Here is a 14731-nt window from a genome sequence, read left to right on the forward strand (position 1 = left end):
GTTCCCTTCGCTTTCATGTACTTGCAGTTTAAGTTGTGCAGTCTGCCCTGACGCGTCTTGTTTTCTGCCCCTGCACAGTGGTTACCCGCTAAAAGAGGACAACTGGGAAGTGGTTTACTGTATCTTGGTATTTGGCGTCCCCATAAACACCTTTTATACTTTTTAAGAGATACTGATAAAAGTTTAAAATGTATACATATGTGTGTATGTACATATCGCAACTTTAAAATTTTATTTTACAATAATATTTAATCTTAAAATATAATAAAACACAATTTTTTAAAACGGTCAAAAATGTCATTTAAATTCAATATTCTTTAACATTTTTAATTTTATAATTTTTTTTTCTGCAATCAAACGATTGAGCTCGCACTTCCACTGTGTGCCCACTGTATGTGCACTAAGTTCGCTGTGTATCTGCTGGGTCTGGGCTTTTCGGTTCGAGTTCTGGGCCTGGGCAGTGAATTGTATATAATTAGCGCATTTATTGACTAACTGCCGCTTGCAACACAAATTGTTCGTAGCAACAAGAGCTGACGAGTGATATGATGAAAGTACAATAATTACTTGGCTTACTGGCCCTCCCAAGTATACGGACATTTGCTACCACTGTATGTATATCTGGGTAGGTAGGTATATGTAGGTGGGACCTGATAATACCTATATATACACAATTCACAGTCATGCGATTTCGATTTCGATTGACAAATGTGCGTGTGCTGCAATTGTGTACCGACTAAGCTCCAAAAATCTTCTACCACTCTCCACTCTGTATTGGGTTTGGTTGCATCCCGTTTTCGCCTTTCCTCGATGATTCTCTCTTTCTAATAGCACAATTTTAATTTCTTAATTGAATTTGTTTGGGGCGCAAGTATATGTGTGTTGCTGAGAGAGCGCTGTTCGCCATGTTTGTTTAATTGTTTAATTAAATTAAATACCCTGACTGCAACTATTGCATACCTCGGCACTTTGTAACAGTCGCATCCGCAGATGTATCGCAAGAAACGCTCATAGGTGCCATATTTTCAGGTAAATATACATATATCCTAACGATGAATAACTACTATATACTTATATCTATATCACCGCCTCGGCTATATGCAACAGATGTTAGTGCATGTCGGGCTGGGGACTTTCATAACTTACCAATTCGTGCGCCGTTTTCTTATTTCTTATGTCATGCGCACCGCGCCGCTTTAAAGGGTACTCGGATACAGATACAGATACAGATACAGATACAGATACAGATACACACACGCGGATGCACTGGCACACACCGAAGCTTATATAGTGGAAAATATATAGACCCATATGTATAACTGTTCGGCCGATACACACACAGCCATGGTTTGCACTTCCACAAGCACAGTGACCACCGACTGTTTGTGCCCACTTTTCCTGCGAGTAGCAGAGGAAAGTTTTCTCTCATCAGCACTGTGGGGAAATTGTGGGCTAAATTGCATTACATCCTACGAGTGAATTTCGTTAAAGCTTGTAATCTTTAATCCAAGCTGAAAAGGGCTTTAAATATAATTCAAAGGAATTTTCTGGTAGTTAAAATAAAATCAAAAGTATTTCCTACTTGTACGAAATCAAACACTTTTAAAATTACAAATAAGATTAAAGTTCCCTGATGTGCCATACAAAACTTCCTAAAGTTGCTAAAGATTGATCTAACATCTAGGCTATACAAATAATAAATATATTTTATTTAGTAAACGGAAATATTTTCCAGTTTATATACAAAAAAAAAAAAAAACAAGTTATTAGATTTGAGTGGATAGTTTTATAAATATAGAAAGAATTCGTAAACTACATTTTTGGACTTGTAAAGCAATCAATAAATAATCATTAAAATCGGAATATCAAGAAAACGTCAGATATGAGAAATTTCGTCGAAATGCCCATTTGCTACTAAAAATAACCAAAGCTGAGCTCAGTAGCGCTCGAAATTGGTTGCCCGGCTATAAACCAGATTTAAATGCACACACATATGTATTTATATCTCGTACGAAAGTATATATTTCTATATAATACTTGCTGTCGGACCGAGCTTATAGTGCATCTAATATAGAATGTGTATGCTTTGGGGAAAACTGTGCCAGAGTGGGAGGGTAACATTTCACCAGCACTGTGTAGGTAGCTACTGATTCTGCTGCTGCTGCTGCTGCAACAACCGCCCTTTCCCTTCACCTTTTCCCTTATTTGCAGCGCATGACTGTAGTAGGTGACCTTGACAGTGAACTTGAAATACATGCTACAAGGATTCATTTTTGGGTACGTATGTGTGTGTGTGAAACGCTGTGGAATGAAACGGATAACTGAGAGAGAGAGAGCGAGAGAAGGAGAGAGCTTTTGCTTAAACCGAGCTGATAGTGCAGCTGTGTGAGGGAGGTGAATTGGCTGTATACCAGTATATAGCTGGGATGAATCATCGCTACTTGCGACATTTTGTCTGCAGTCGATGTTTGTGAAATATGTGCCAGAAATTTCGCTTTCTTGTTTCGCCGTTTTGAAGGGGAAATCAGAAATAGAGAGTGAGAGGGAAGCTTTATGCAACGGTAAACCTAATGGCGAGCATATGTTGGCCGTTGCAATGGGCGGACGGACAAGTGTGCCAAATGGTTTACATTTACATTCCCATTCCCATTTCGATTTCGATTTCATTTGCTATTTTCTGGCATTCCCCTAGTCTGCAGTGACTTTGATATTGTGCATTCAACTTTGACATTTGTTTAAGGGTTTATAGCGCTGGATGATTTTATGGATGATTTTATGTATGCGCTGACCCTTCAATCACTTCCCCTGACGAAAGCATTGCACGTTTCCTGAAAGATGGCTTAAAAACATTTACAATTCGGCAACATGGCGTATGGTTGATATCGAGCTTTATTCTCAAACTGGGATTTCCTTACTAGAAGAGACAGCCGTGACCCAATAAATTTAAATACACAAGCTAATAACTTTTCTTAACTAATATAAAATTAACCCAGACGCCAAAAATGGCCAGCGACTTAGCCAAATTTTTAAATGGCAATTAATCAACATGCTTTTCAAGCATGTAAAATGTTATTTTCAAAACCAATTAACACGAACACTCACCCACAACAGCTGATGCACAAACACACACACACACCTATAACCCAAATAAACCGAGAAAAATGCTGTTGTTAAACTTATAAAATAGAAAAAGGCAAAAAAAACGGTGAAACTGAAATTTGTATCTGTGCGATAATGAATATATATGTACATATATAGGCAAGCTGCGATAGAAAGATGCAAACGTAGGCAGAAAACATGCGATACAAGTTGTTAGAACACGGAGAAAAATCTATATAAAGTAATGACGATAAAGTCAAAGATTGTATTGTATATTAGTAAAATTATTATATTTGTATAATTAAATATTTCTGGGATTTGCCACAACTAGGACAAGAAACCTTAAATACTCTTCCAAGTCTAGGTAACATTCGTTGAGGCGTAACTTAAGTGCAATAAAATGAACAACATTTTAGTAAAGATATTTATGTATGTATATCAGAACAACGAAACATTTCGGAAACTTTTTCTCCCGGTGATATTCAAAACGGAAATGCTTATGTAGGTACCTGAATAGTTTGTCAGGTGGATTAATTCGAGGGCAAGGGGAGCTAGAAACATGAAATTGCATTTGAAAATTCAATTATTTTTGGTAGTTTTCCATATCTGCCAAAAGAGAATGAGAGAATGAAAGAGAGGGAGAGAGCGCATCACATGAGCGATTTGTATGTGTATGCGGTAACCTTGAGATTGTTAGTTGGCGCTGGAGGGAGATAGCCTGCGGCAGAGGGAAAAGGAGAACGAGATAGCGCGAGAGAGGGGGAAATGCAGTTGCAAATTGTTCTTGTGTGCGTTCAAACTTTTCGCTTTGGCACATTTCTTTGCGACGTCTGGCCATCTCGCTCGCACACACTCGCTATATCCCTTGCCTAGCATCTTGTTGTTGTTGTTTGTTTTTCGCTCGGTGTTTTGTTTTTTCCCTTTACTTTTTCGCTTTTCTAGCGCAAATGCAATTCACGTTCAAGGCCATGCCACATATATAGGTATATATTTATATATATATCCCGTTGTGTGTGTGTCAGTTGTCAACTATATTTTTTTAGTACAGCCACAGATACAGATACAAAAACCAGGCACAGCTACACTTACACACACATACTCACACAAGTACAAGTGCACACAATCAATAAATTGCAACTTCTCAGTTACATACATATATCTCTCTTCCGTTCCTGTTCTTTTTCTTTTTTTTTTTTGGCGCCTTTGTCTTTGCCTTATCGTCGCTTGTCTTTTCACTTCGTGTTTGCCAAACATTAAAGAAAATAATGAAAGAAAAGGCAAAGGGGAAAACAATTTCAGCCAAGCGCTTTTCCTAATAAAAATAAACAAAATTGCACAATTTACAATATATTTTTCGATTCGCTGTTATACAGCCATATCCATATACATTGTATTTTGCCGTATCCCCATATATTATACATTGACCCATTGATTGGCACTCACTTTGCTGTTTCTCAATTTATATGATAAGATATTGCAGAAATGATTGGTTACCCTGAAATCGCTGTCTAAAGATTTAAACGCATAATTTTCCACTCTACTGCATCATTTATTGCACCCAAGAGCCAAATCATATTGCTCATCTCAACCCCCTTTATGACCCCTCTGGTATTATATAAATTGCTGTCAAATGGCAATGAGAATGCCATGCAATCAAGCGTAAACTATAGAGAAACATCAATTATGGAAGATGTTAAGACGTGTGGGCTTAATTTAATTTTTGCTTATCATAATAATACTGGAGAAGTGACGTTAGTCATTTTTAACGGGGCATACGTTACGTTATACGATTTGGTTATATTTTAATTATTAATAAAAAAGAAATACTATACAACTAGTACCAAACTACTCAGTCTTAAAAATACTCGTATACTTACACCTTACGAATTCTAAATCATATTTGTTTTATAAATTGCATGTCAGTGAAATTGCCATCACAAATTACACTAACTTGTTATCAGAACGAAACACGCACTTCTCCTCAAAATTGAAGTCTTTGTTTTGGGATAAAGAGCAGGATTTAATCCGAAAGGAAGTTTAGTGTGAGATCCAAACAATAAACGGAACTAATTAATTTTAACCAAAGCAGCCGGAGGACTGTGCGTTGCACTTTATTTCAAGCGTTCATTTTAATTGCATTATAACAAATAATACGAAATTAGATGGGCAATGTTTTTGTAATTCACATTAGGCGTATTAAGTTAATGTTAAATTGGGTATTTCAAATACTGGGCTCTGTATATTTTACCCCTGAAAATGTGTCAAGGAAATTCCTAGCTTCTTGCCATATGGAAAGCGAACACGGAAAATGTTTTAGGCAGGCGCCGTTGGAATGCAAACAACACTCGATGATGAGAAATGCTATTTAAGGGACAAGGTCACGACTGTGGTGGGTCGCTCTCTCTTTTAGTCTCTTGCATATGATGGGGGAGCCACCCACTTTAACGGGTGTGGAGTGGGCGTGGGCGTGGTCGGGGTTGTATTCGTGGGCGTGGGCGTGGGCGTGGGCAGATGCAGCAGCAGCAGCAGCAGCAGCAACATCAGATGGAGCTGGCTTGGCATCCTGCAAAGGCATTGACGTGGGCCAGTCAAAGTGACCCATATGCGTCACGCCCGTCGACTTCCTGGGCGCTGTTGCCAGTCAAAAGCACTGTTCTTGGCCAAGTTCTCGGGTTGTCGGATTCTCGGGTTCTGTAGTTCTCTGGTTCTCGGCTTCCTGCCTCGATGGATGCTCTAACTTGACGGCCACTCGCCGCTAATTGCATCCTGCGGCGCTTGTCGGGTGCAAAGGAAATGCCATTTCCGCTGCACATGATTTGGCCGAAGGACTGCGTCTAATTCTTTGTAAGCCGCACCAGATTTCACCAGCTGTTGGCATATTTTATTTGTTTTAAAATGTTTTCCATTTGAGATTGTCTAAGAAAGTGAAAAAGTCATAAAATGCTTTAGTCAATAAACCCAATTTGTTTATTAATAGCATTTTGGGCTTGTTAAAACCAAACTTGTATGTTGTAAGAAATTAAGTTAGTGTGATAAACGTTAAAGCAGAATTAATTATATTTTTTTCTGAGAGGGTTGAGATTAAACAAGAATAAAATGTTTTATCAGACAGTATTAACTTGGTTAACTATGTATTCCTTTCTGAGTTGTTATGTAAATATAGCTAAATTTAAAGTAAAAAAAAATTCTTAATGAAAAAAATGTTAATTGGATTTAAAAAGCACTTTAGAAATGTATAGTGATTATTAAAAAAAATGCATCACGGATATTTCTTAATGAGAAACAAAGACTTTTTGACAAGCAAAACTTTTTTTTTATAATAGTCGTTCTCTTTTGTTATCAGAAAATAATATTATATTGAATTTTTTTCCAGAAATTTAATTTTACCGTAGGATCATGATATCATACCTTTTCTAAGGTCTTCACAATTCACCAACAGGTGGCGTTGCAGAAAGCTTACCCACAAGCTCACTCAATAAACGAACCTTTTTGAAAGAGGGGTGAAATCAGAGCTTTTCTTACTTCCCTTGCAACAGAAACTTACCCCAAAATATGGAACACAATCTTAGTTGCCGCACTTGTCATCCATTCCACCTCTATGCTTTGATAGAGGAGATGGGAAGCTAGTATTTAGGGACACCCACACTACCACCCCATAGGTTACGCATACGCAACGTGGGCTGCTGTTTGACAGGCAAAATCACAGCATGATTGAAAAATTACTATTGAAATTGCTCAGCCATTTCCGCAAGTCAAGACCGCTGGCAAAACAAACAGATGAATGGACAAACCGATAATCAAAGTGATACCCGAGCGAGTGCCATTGTCAGTTGAGTGGGATTCAAATTGAAATTGTGACAGTTCCGCCGGGGGAAAACTGACCACATGTCAATGCAAAGCAACTTCAAAGCGACGAAATGACGGACGTGGTGGGCGTAGTGGGCGGGCTCGGGGGCCGGGTCGTAAATGCAGGCTAATGGCAGGTAATTGAGGCAACAATTTCGCATTCGCATAACTGGCAAATGAACAAACCGTTGCCGTCCTGTGTGAGCCAATTTAATTGGGCGAGAATTCATAAGTGAAATAGTTTGCCGAATGGGGTGGTTATTGAAAACGTCATTTGAATGCCAAATGACAATTAGTATGTGCCGTTTGCCGGGCCAAAGGACATCCCGTCCTGCTGACAAGTCGGGCAGCTTTATCAAATCAATTGTGGCCCACACAATCGAATGTCCACGTGAGAAATAGTTAATGACCAAAGCCGAGACGTTTTTGACCCCTCAAAACAGCAATTGAACTCGGAATTCGCAATGCAATGCATTGGGAAAAATAAAAGCAACTTAAGCCGTATTTGATTGTACTCAACATTGATGGATATTCTGCAAATTGTAAGCTTTTAAATAGATTAAAATCATTTCTTTTAACTAAGTAAGCGTAACTTTTTCTCCAAATAATTTGCATGAATTCCAAAAATTTTCTGACTTGAAGAAGGAATGAGATATTATTACCTAGTGTCGGAACTATTAAAGAATATATTTTAATTTATGTACTGATCCAGACCAATGCATGGAAAAATCAAACGATTTTTAAATGTTGTAATTACTTAATCAAATACTTTAGAAATGGGTTTTTAATATAGGTCTTGAACTAAAAACTAAACTACTGGCACATAGAAGAGTATATTTAAAAATCATTGTATTTTTATTTTATAAAAATCATGAATAAACTAATAAATAACATATAGATATTCTTATTAAATTATTAAAATAATTTTTCCATAAAATTTCTTTCTCTGTGTTTTTGCATTAGTTGACACGCCAATTAGTGCATTTATAATTCATGACGTGGGTTAATTGCTACACTTAAGCCCAACTAAACAACCAACGATTGGGGGCTGTAAGACCTTTAAGACGAAACCAAACCTTATCTTGAACAACAGATAGCAGATAAAGTTGTTTATGGTTAAGTTCTCTGGCTGTGAATCAGTTTAGGATACAGCTTGGCGATGGTAACGACACAGCGGACCAAAGAACTGTGCCAAACAGTTCGGCTGAAGTCTACACAAGTGTTTATTGTGGCCGGAACATGTTTGGTTACGTTGCTGGTCTCATTGGTCTGCATTGGACTTATGACCCGATACGAGGTGCAGAACGAGGTGGCCAACGTGGCGGATGTGGACTATTGGAAGGACAAGGTGGCGCCCTCGCAGAAAATCTGGTATGATAGTGGCATTGAGGAGCTCAACGAGGCGCTGAGATCTCCTTCGGGTCCGATTTACCCCAAAAACGTAAGGATATTTCTGGTTCAAGGTGTCGATGGCAGAGACTTGGCTGCATATAGATTTTTCGCCAAAGATTTTAGCCATGGAAATACGAACTTTGTTTGGGATCAGTTTCCCCATTTGGCTCGCTTGAAGAACAGCTGCACTCAACAGATTCCGTGCGAAGTCGCTAGAGTTTCCAGAGCATTCTGGGCGGGAATACCTTTGGAAAGAGTCCATCGATTTCAGCCAGATTGCGGGCACTTGGCCAATGCAACGGATAACGTGCTAAGTGTTCTTCGCCAGGCTCAATTAGTTGGTTTGCGTACAGGCTTTGTGACCACTCAAAGGATTACAGGTGCCACGGCAGCCGCGCTCGGAAATACCAACTCCAACTACGAATGCGATGAACGAATGCCTCTGGGCTCCTCCAAGTCCGGCTGTCAGGATATAGCACGTCAGCTAATTTCTGGCGAGACTGGTCGATCATTCAACGTAATCATCGGTGGCGGCAGGCAAATGCTCAATAGTGTGGTTCCCAAAACCAGATCGGACCCTGTGGATGAACTTCTCTGCGAGTCCAGCGATGGACGCAATCTGCTCAAGGAGTGGAGAAGCCACAAGCTCAGGGAGAGCAAAATCAGTCCAATAAAATTTGAATTGATCCAGCGAACCGATGAACTGGAGTCCTTGAATGCCAGCAACTTTGACTTCCTGTTGGGAGTAATGGCAAATGGAGATTTGAGTGGGAATGCCAAGGCTCCAAGTCTAAAATTAATGGTGGAAAGATCACTGCAAGTCCTGAAAAAGCAAGACCAAGGCTATCTACTGATAGTGGAGCAGTTTATTCAGTCGGACATGGACAAAAGAAAGCAGCTGCAGCTGTTAAACGAAACGCTGGCTGATCTTCACACGGATCAGGATACTCTAACTCTAGTTCTCATTACCAATGCAATCTATCCACAACCAATCCTGGATGTGAGCGAAGAAACAGAGACAATCAGCCACCTGCCGGAGACTTTTAATGAGGCGGAATATCAGCTCCAACAGAGACTACACCAAATGCCATCGGAGAGCCTACTTTTTGCTCGGGGTAAATTGTTTTCTTTAACTAGAAATATCGGCCTAAGCTATCTTTTAATATTCTGCAGGACCCAAGTCTTCCATTTTTCATGGTGTTCGAAAGGAATCCTTCCTGGCACACGCTGTATCCCATGTCCTAAGCAAAAGTAGAGCTAATCCTTGACACTTTAGGGCCTCTTATAGTTTTTCCTGACAAATAACCATCTCTAAAGGAATTGCTTAAAGAAATGTATATTTAGTAAGTATACGAAACATTGTGAAAATAATTGTAAATAAATCAAGGCTGTGAAGTTATCTGAACCAAAACTTATGTATTTTAGTCAGCCTCAAACCAAATTATTAACTGGATGGAAAAAAATCAAAGCTAAACATCTAAAAAAAAACTTTAGAGATAGTGATTTATTAAATAAATTAAATAATTTTCTAATTGAACAGTATAATTTGAATAATATAATTTGTTTTGCCTCAAAGTCCTCAAAAACAAATCAAAAGTTGTGATAAATTATATGCAAATAATAAGCTCCATAATAAAAGTCCCCATTAAAAGACTAGCTCCTCTTTTGATTGATTTATTAAACTTTAACTAGAGATTGTTGATTCAATGCTTCTAATAGTTGGTAAGTCACATGATAACATTGCCGCCGGACTCGACAGGTGTTGCCGTGGCAGTTGCAGTTGCATTTCCCGTTGCAGTTGCACTTGCAGTCAAAGGAGCCACCCAATTGAAGGCGTGGCAGCCGGAGGACACCGCCGCGGATGTTGCCACTTGTCTGCTGGTCGCCGTCGCCGCCGGAGCTCCTGTTGCAGTTGTTGTGGCAGCAATGCGGGGCACAGGCCGCAGGACATTCGTATTGGGATTGGGTCATTTGACCGGCAGTGGCGGCATCAGCGTTTGGGCCACATTCGACAATTGCCTCAGGTGATTGGCCTGCACATATTGGAAGGCCGAGGAGCGCTCCAGATGCTGTGATAGGTAGAATTCTCCAAGCGAATAGAAACGCCGCTGGTCGAATGGCTGAAAGGGAAAGCCGGGAAATCCCCGCTGACCAGCCCCGTAGTTCTTACCATTCGGGGGCGGGTAGAGGGGCATTCCCTGCGGTGGGCGTGGCATGGAGTTGTAGGGTGTGACAGCAGACACCGCCTGTCCACCTGGCGTCTGCTGCAGCTGGACATGATCGGTCAGTTGGTGGCTATTAATGGCCATCTGCTGCTGCTGTGCCTTGAAGAAATCGAGGCTCTTCAGATTATCCAGCATCTGATGGGAGACCTGGTGTTTCTTTAGGTAAGCTTGCCTGTTGACGAACGGTTAAAAACCGAATAAATACGATTTGTATAATTAATAGACCTTCTTAAAAGGATACCCAAATATAATGGATTAAGTTTTTTTTTAAGGACAACAAATTTTATATTCTCTTTTATATTGCATTAAACGAGTATTTTACTTATATGAAAAAGTTATACTGAAAGTGTTTCTTACTATATTACCTTCTTCAACATTCTCTTAAGCTGATTATCATTTTCACATATTTAAAATATAAATATTATATTTTTGCCTTTAATGCCGTACAAAAAATTATTCCAAGGCATAAGGAAAACCTAATTGTATACTTTAATTAGTTCCTTAAAACACTTACTTTTCAATTAAATAATTAATCAAATAATTTTATAGTTCTTTAAAACGTAAATACTTTTAGATGTTTTAACTGATTTGCAATTTTTATAACAAAGAATGTAAATATATACATTATTTTACATTAGATTATTAAGTCGTATGTACTAACTTTATTAAGTGATATAAAAACGGGTGTGTGACTAACTTACCGTCTGAATGTTTTTCCGCATATGGGGCAGGGATATACGCCATCGCTGGCATCGTCGCCACCTCGTCCAGACTCCTGCGTAAGATCTGCCGTGTCGACAAGGCGCTTCTTGCTGGGATTACCTGAACCGCCGCCAGCGTCTGCTTTGGGTTTGTGCCATCGGCGATGGGAGGCCAAGTTGGCCGGGCAATTGAAGACCTGCAAAGGGATTAGGTTTTTAGCCGACTGGAGGGGAGCTGCTGTGACCAGCCACAAACCTTCTCGCACTCGGAGCACTTGTACTCAATGTGGACGATGCGGGGACAGCGGTGCTGGGCCAACATGAAGGCGTCGTCGTAGACGGTGCGACAAAGCTGGCACATGTAGTCGCCAATCTTGTTGTCGATGCTGGCCAGGATGGCCTTGGCCTCCTCGGTGATTTCGACCACGTTGAAAGCCGGATCAATGTCGCCTTTGCGCACCACCAGCTCCTCGTCGTCGCGCAATTTGCGGATGATGGTGCCGGAGACGGGGCTTATGGTCTCCTCATCGATTGCCGTATGTTTCCGGAGTTTCGACTTCTTGCGTTCGGGCTTGTGGGGTCGCATTGGTGGTAGAAGCGGAGCAGGAGCGGAAGCAGGAGCGGAAGCAGGAGCGGGAGCAGGAGCAGGAGCATGCGGATGAGCATGAGGATGAGCATGCGGAGGAGCATGCGGAGGAGGAGGTGGTGACAGGCCGGGCGAACTAGTATCCCCAATCTCCACTGTTGCCACGCCACTCAGATCCGTGTAGGTTTTCCCGCTGTTGCTCTGCACTTCCGCCAGTTCACCAACATCCACCACTGGCTCTGGGAAATCGCGCTCAAAGAGTCTGGCCAGACCATCGACGGCCTGGTTGTGAAGCGTCTCATCCTCGTACAGCAGTTCGTTGCGCTTCAGGGCCGTAGTCTCCTGGAGTTGGGCCTGCAATCTTGTGGCCGGGTCCACCGCCTCACCCTCATCCTCGTCGTCATCATCGCCCAGGACATCTACGAACACCTCCTCCTCCTCATCATCCTGGGCATTATCGCTGACTTGAACTTGCAGTGTCACATCGTCGCCCTCGTTGACTTCCTCCGTGTCCGTGGCGTACTCATTGTAGTCATGGGAACTGACAACTGTTTCATCCTCGTCCTCGGTCAGCACAATGGTCTCATCCTCCACGTAGATGGGCGAGCTGACGCTCGATTGACCCGCCGGAATTTGCTCTAAGTTATTTTTCTCCCCGTGAAAATGACTTTTATTAAAGGAAGCGCCCTCAAAGTTGTTGCGTATGGCATATGGCTGATGATGTTGCTGTCGCTGCTGTTGCTGTTGCTGCTGTTGTTGCTGATGTTGCTGTTGCTGCTGTTGCTGTTGCTGCTGTTGCTGTTGCTGCTGCTGATGATGATGATGAAAGTAGCTACTGCCTGGCTGCATTGCAAGGGCCGAAGGAACATTAACTGGAGCCGCCGGACTTGCCATGTGCGGACGCCACAGGTAATTCTCCTCGGACATTAATCTCTGGCGCTTGCGGGGCGGCGAGGGCGTCGATGGTGGAGTAATTGGCACCACACTGGCCGCAGCCCGCAAGGAAAGATCCAGAGGGGAGAGCAGCGAAATTGCCGGACGATGCTGGCCAAATTGCGGAAATGTCTCGTTGATTGCTGGTAATGCTCGGCACTCGACGAAGTGGGTGGTGCTGGGGTGGCCTTGAAGCAGCCCGGGCAGTTGATGATGCTGGCCCAGATGCGGCAGCGGCTGGAGTTGGGAATGCGGGTGCGGGTGCGGGTGCGTCGGCGGATTCATGTTCATCATTTTACTCCCTTTTCTATTGCGTTTTGGTTGTGCCGTCAACTCCTTGGAGTTTCATTTGAAGTCTTACATTCAGTGTTATTCTTCGACAATAAATTCCTTAATGCAAGCTTTGGATAAGATTTAACTGAAATATAGATTGTCATATATTGTTTTTTGAAAATTAAATATTTAAAAACATATATCTAAAATTCAGAGAAACTTCAAATTATATAATACATAAATATATATTTAAATTTTAATAATAGTAATAGTAGTTTTATAGAAATCAGACGAATTATAGCTGCCATAAAAAAGAAATATAGCCGCTTAATAATATCTGCAAAGGTAGGTATATGAACATCGACTTCTCAAAGTTCGATTTCTTTTTTTTAATTAAATATTTGTATGGAAATTTCTTTCAATTCCTACTTTTATATTACTTCTAAATGTAGTATCTTAGACTTCTTAATGTACACTATGAATAACACACTAACAATTAACCATTAAAATTAAATAGATCTAAAAGGATTTTCAAATTTCACCTTTGAGTACTTAAACTAACGCCAGAAGTAATTTTGATTTTTATAGCACTTATTATTTCACAAAATTCTGATTTGAAAATCTTTTGTTTTAATTGAAGTTCAATTATATATATTTTTCATAATTTTCTTTGATTGCTAACAGCTTTTCATAAATTTAGAAATTTTAATAATAATTTGATCAATTTTTATGACACCTTAACACTGCACTAATGTACCAGAGACTTTTCCGAAAGTCTAAGGACTTTCCTGTTTTAACTCAAGGATTTTCCGAGACACGCAACTGACCCGCGGCAGGCTTCAAAGAGAACTGAACTGCGGACGGTCACCTGTCGCAATGCTGCGTGCTGAAATTGGGTTTGAATGCGAAGCCAATGAAAGGCAGCTCAGAGCGAGCACCCACCACCCATCCCCCACCCACAGTGCCACCCACCCACTAGGTCACCCACATTGCTGAGCGGCATGTGCGGCTCTCGCTCGCACCTTGCGGCGGAATCCTGAAGCGGCCTGCTCTGGGATTCGCCGGGCGGATGACATAGCTCGACAATCCCACCCCCGGACACCCACGCATTTGGGATGCGCATGCGCGGACACGCCCTCCGCTGCAGGTCCACCAGGGGGCGCCGCTAAAATCTTTCATCTGTTGCTCCGCCGGGGGCACGCTCATTGGCAGCCCGTGCCCCGCCATGCCACGCCCCATCCAAAGTCCGGAATGGAATGTCATTGAATTGCAGATGAAGAATTTCATTGCACTGCGTTGGAGTTTTTCCCACCCACTCCAATGGGGTTTGGGAGGGGGGTGAGAGTGCCTTGGGGCGTTGGCAGGTGAGTGCTCCTTTTGTTGCCAGCCCCAGGTACCTTTATGCTCTGCTCATCAGGTCCCGTCAACCCCACCCTCATGGCATCACCATGGTCAGCCTTGTTCAGACATTTTAAGAACCAAAGGATTCTTTTTGTGGTTTTGAAAATTTAATGTAGCTTTCCTCTTCCTGCAAGCGATTTTTCAAAATGGCGTCAGCTTTTGGCCAAAAAATTAAGAAAATCAGTGGCATCCAACCAGGGCTCCAAAAAAATTACATAAATGGTAGCGGAATTATATACATTTTATATGTGGTTTTATAATAAAATACCGAACTA

At 41.3% G+C, this 14731-nt stretch overlaps 2 protein-coding genes across 2 annotated transcripts; one reads left to right on the forward strand and one right to left on the reverse strand.

The window, feature by feature from the left end:
* Positions 1-355: 355 nt before the first annotated feature.
* LOC108135037 (alkaline phosphatase, tissue-nonspecific isozyme) lies at positions 356-9748 on the forward strand. The gene is made up of 3 exons (XM_017255575.2): positions 356-1029; positions 7909-9452; positions 9511-9748. The coding sequence occupies exons 2-3, from the start codon at positions 8105-8107 to the stop codon at positions 9603-9605; spliced, it is 1443 nt and encodes a 480-aa protein (XP_017111064.1). The 5' UTR covers positions 356-1029; positions 7909-8104; the 3' UTR covers positions 9606-9748.
* A 321-nt stretch (positions 9749-10069) lies between these two features.
* LOC108135050 lies at positions 10070-13681 on the reverse strand. The gene is made up of 4 exons (XM_017255589.2): positions 13598-13681; positions 11520-13200; positions 11264-11460; positions 10070-10734 (listed from the first exon to the last, which is right to left on the reverse strand). The coding sequence occupies exons 2-4, from the start codon at positions 13074-13076 to the stop codon at positions 10305-10307; spliced, it is 2184 nt and encodes a 727-aa protein (XP_017111078.1). The 5' UTR covers positions 13077-13200; positions 13598-13681; the 3' UTR covers positions 10070-10304.
* Between the last annotated feature and the right edge of the window lie 1050 nt (positions 13682-14731).

Source organism: Drosophila elegans, unplaced genomic scaffold (assembly GCF_018152505.1).
Source record: "Drosophila elegans isolate 14027-0461.03 unplaced genomic scaffold, ASM1815250v1 contig_476, whole genome shotgun sequence".
NCBI lineage: Eukaryota > Metazoa > Arthropoda > Insecta > Diptera > Drosophilidae > Drosophila > Drosophila elegans.

Excerpts from the sequence above, each read along its gene's own strand:
- LOC108135037 (XM_017255575.2), top strand. The coding sequence starts at position 8,105 with ATGGTAACGACACAGCGGACCAAAGAACTGTGCCAAACAGTTCGGCTG. Across the intron at positions 9,453-9,510 it reads GAGCCTACTTTTTGCTCGGG|GACCCAAGTCTTCCATTTTT; the intron begins GTAAATTGTTTT and ends AATATTCTGCAG.
- LOC108135050 (XM_017255589.2), bottom strand. The coding sequence starts at position 13,076 with ATGATGAACATGAATCCGCCGACGCACCCGCACCCGCACCCGCATTCC. Across the intron at positions 11,461-11,519 it reads AGTGCTCCGAGTGCGAGAAG|GTCTTCAATTGCCCGGCCAA; the intron begins GTTTGTGGCTGG and ends ATCCCTTTGCAG. Across the intron at positions 10,735-11,263 it reads TGCGGAAAAACATTCAGACG|GCAAGCTTACCTAAAGAAAC; the intron begins GTAAGTTAGTCA and ends GTTCGTCAACAG.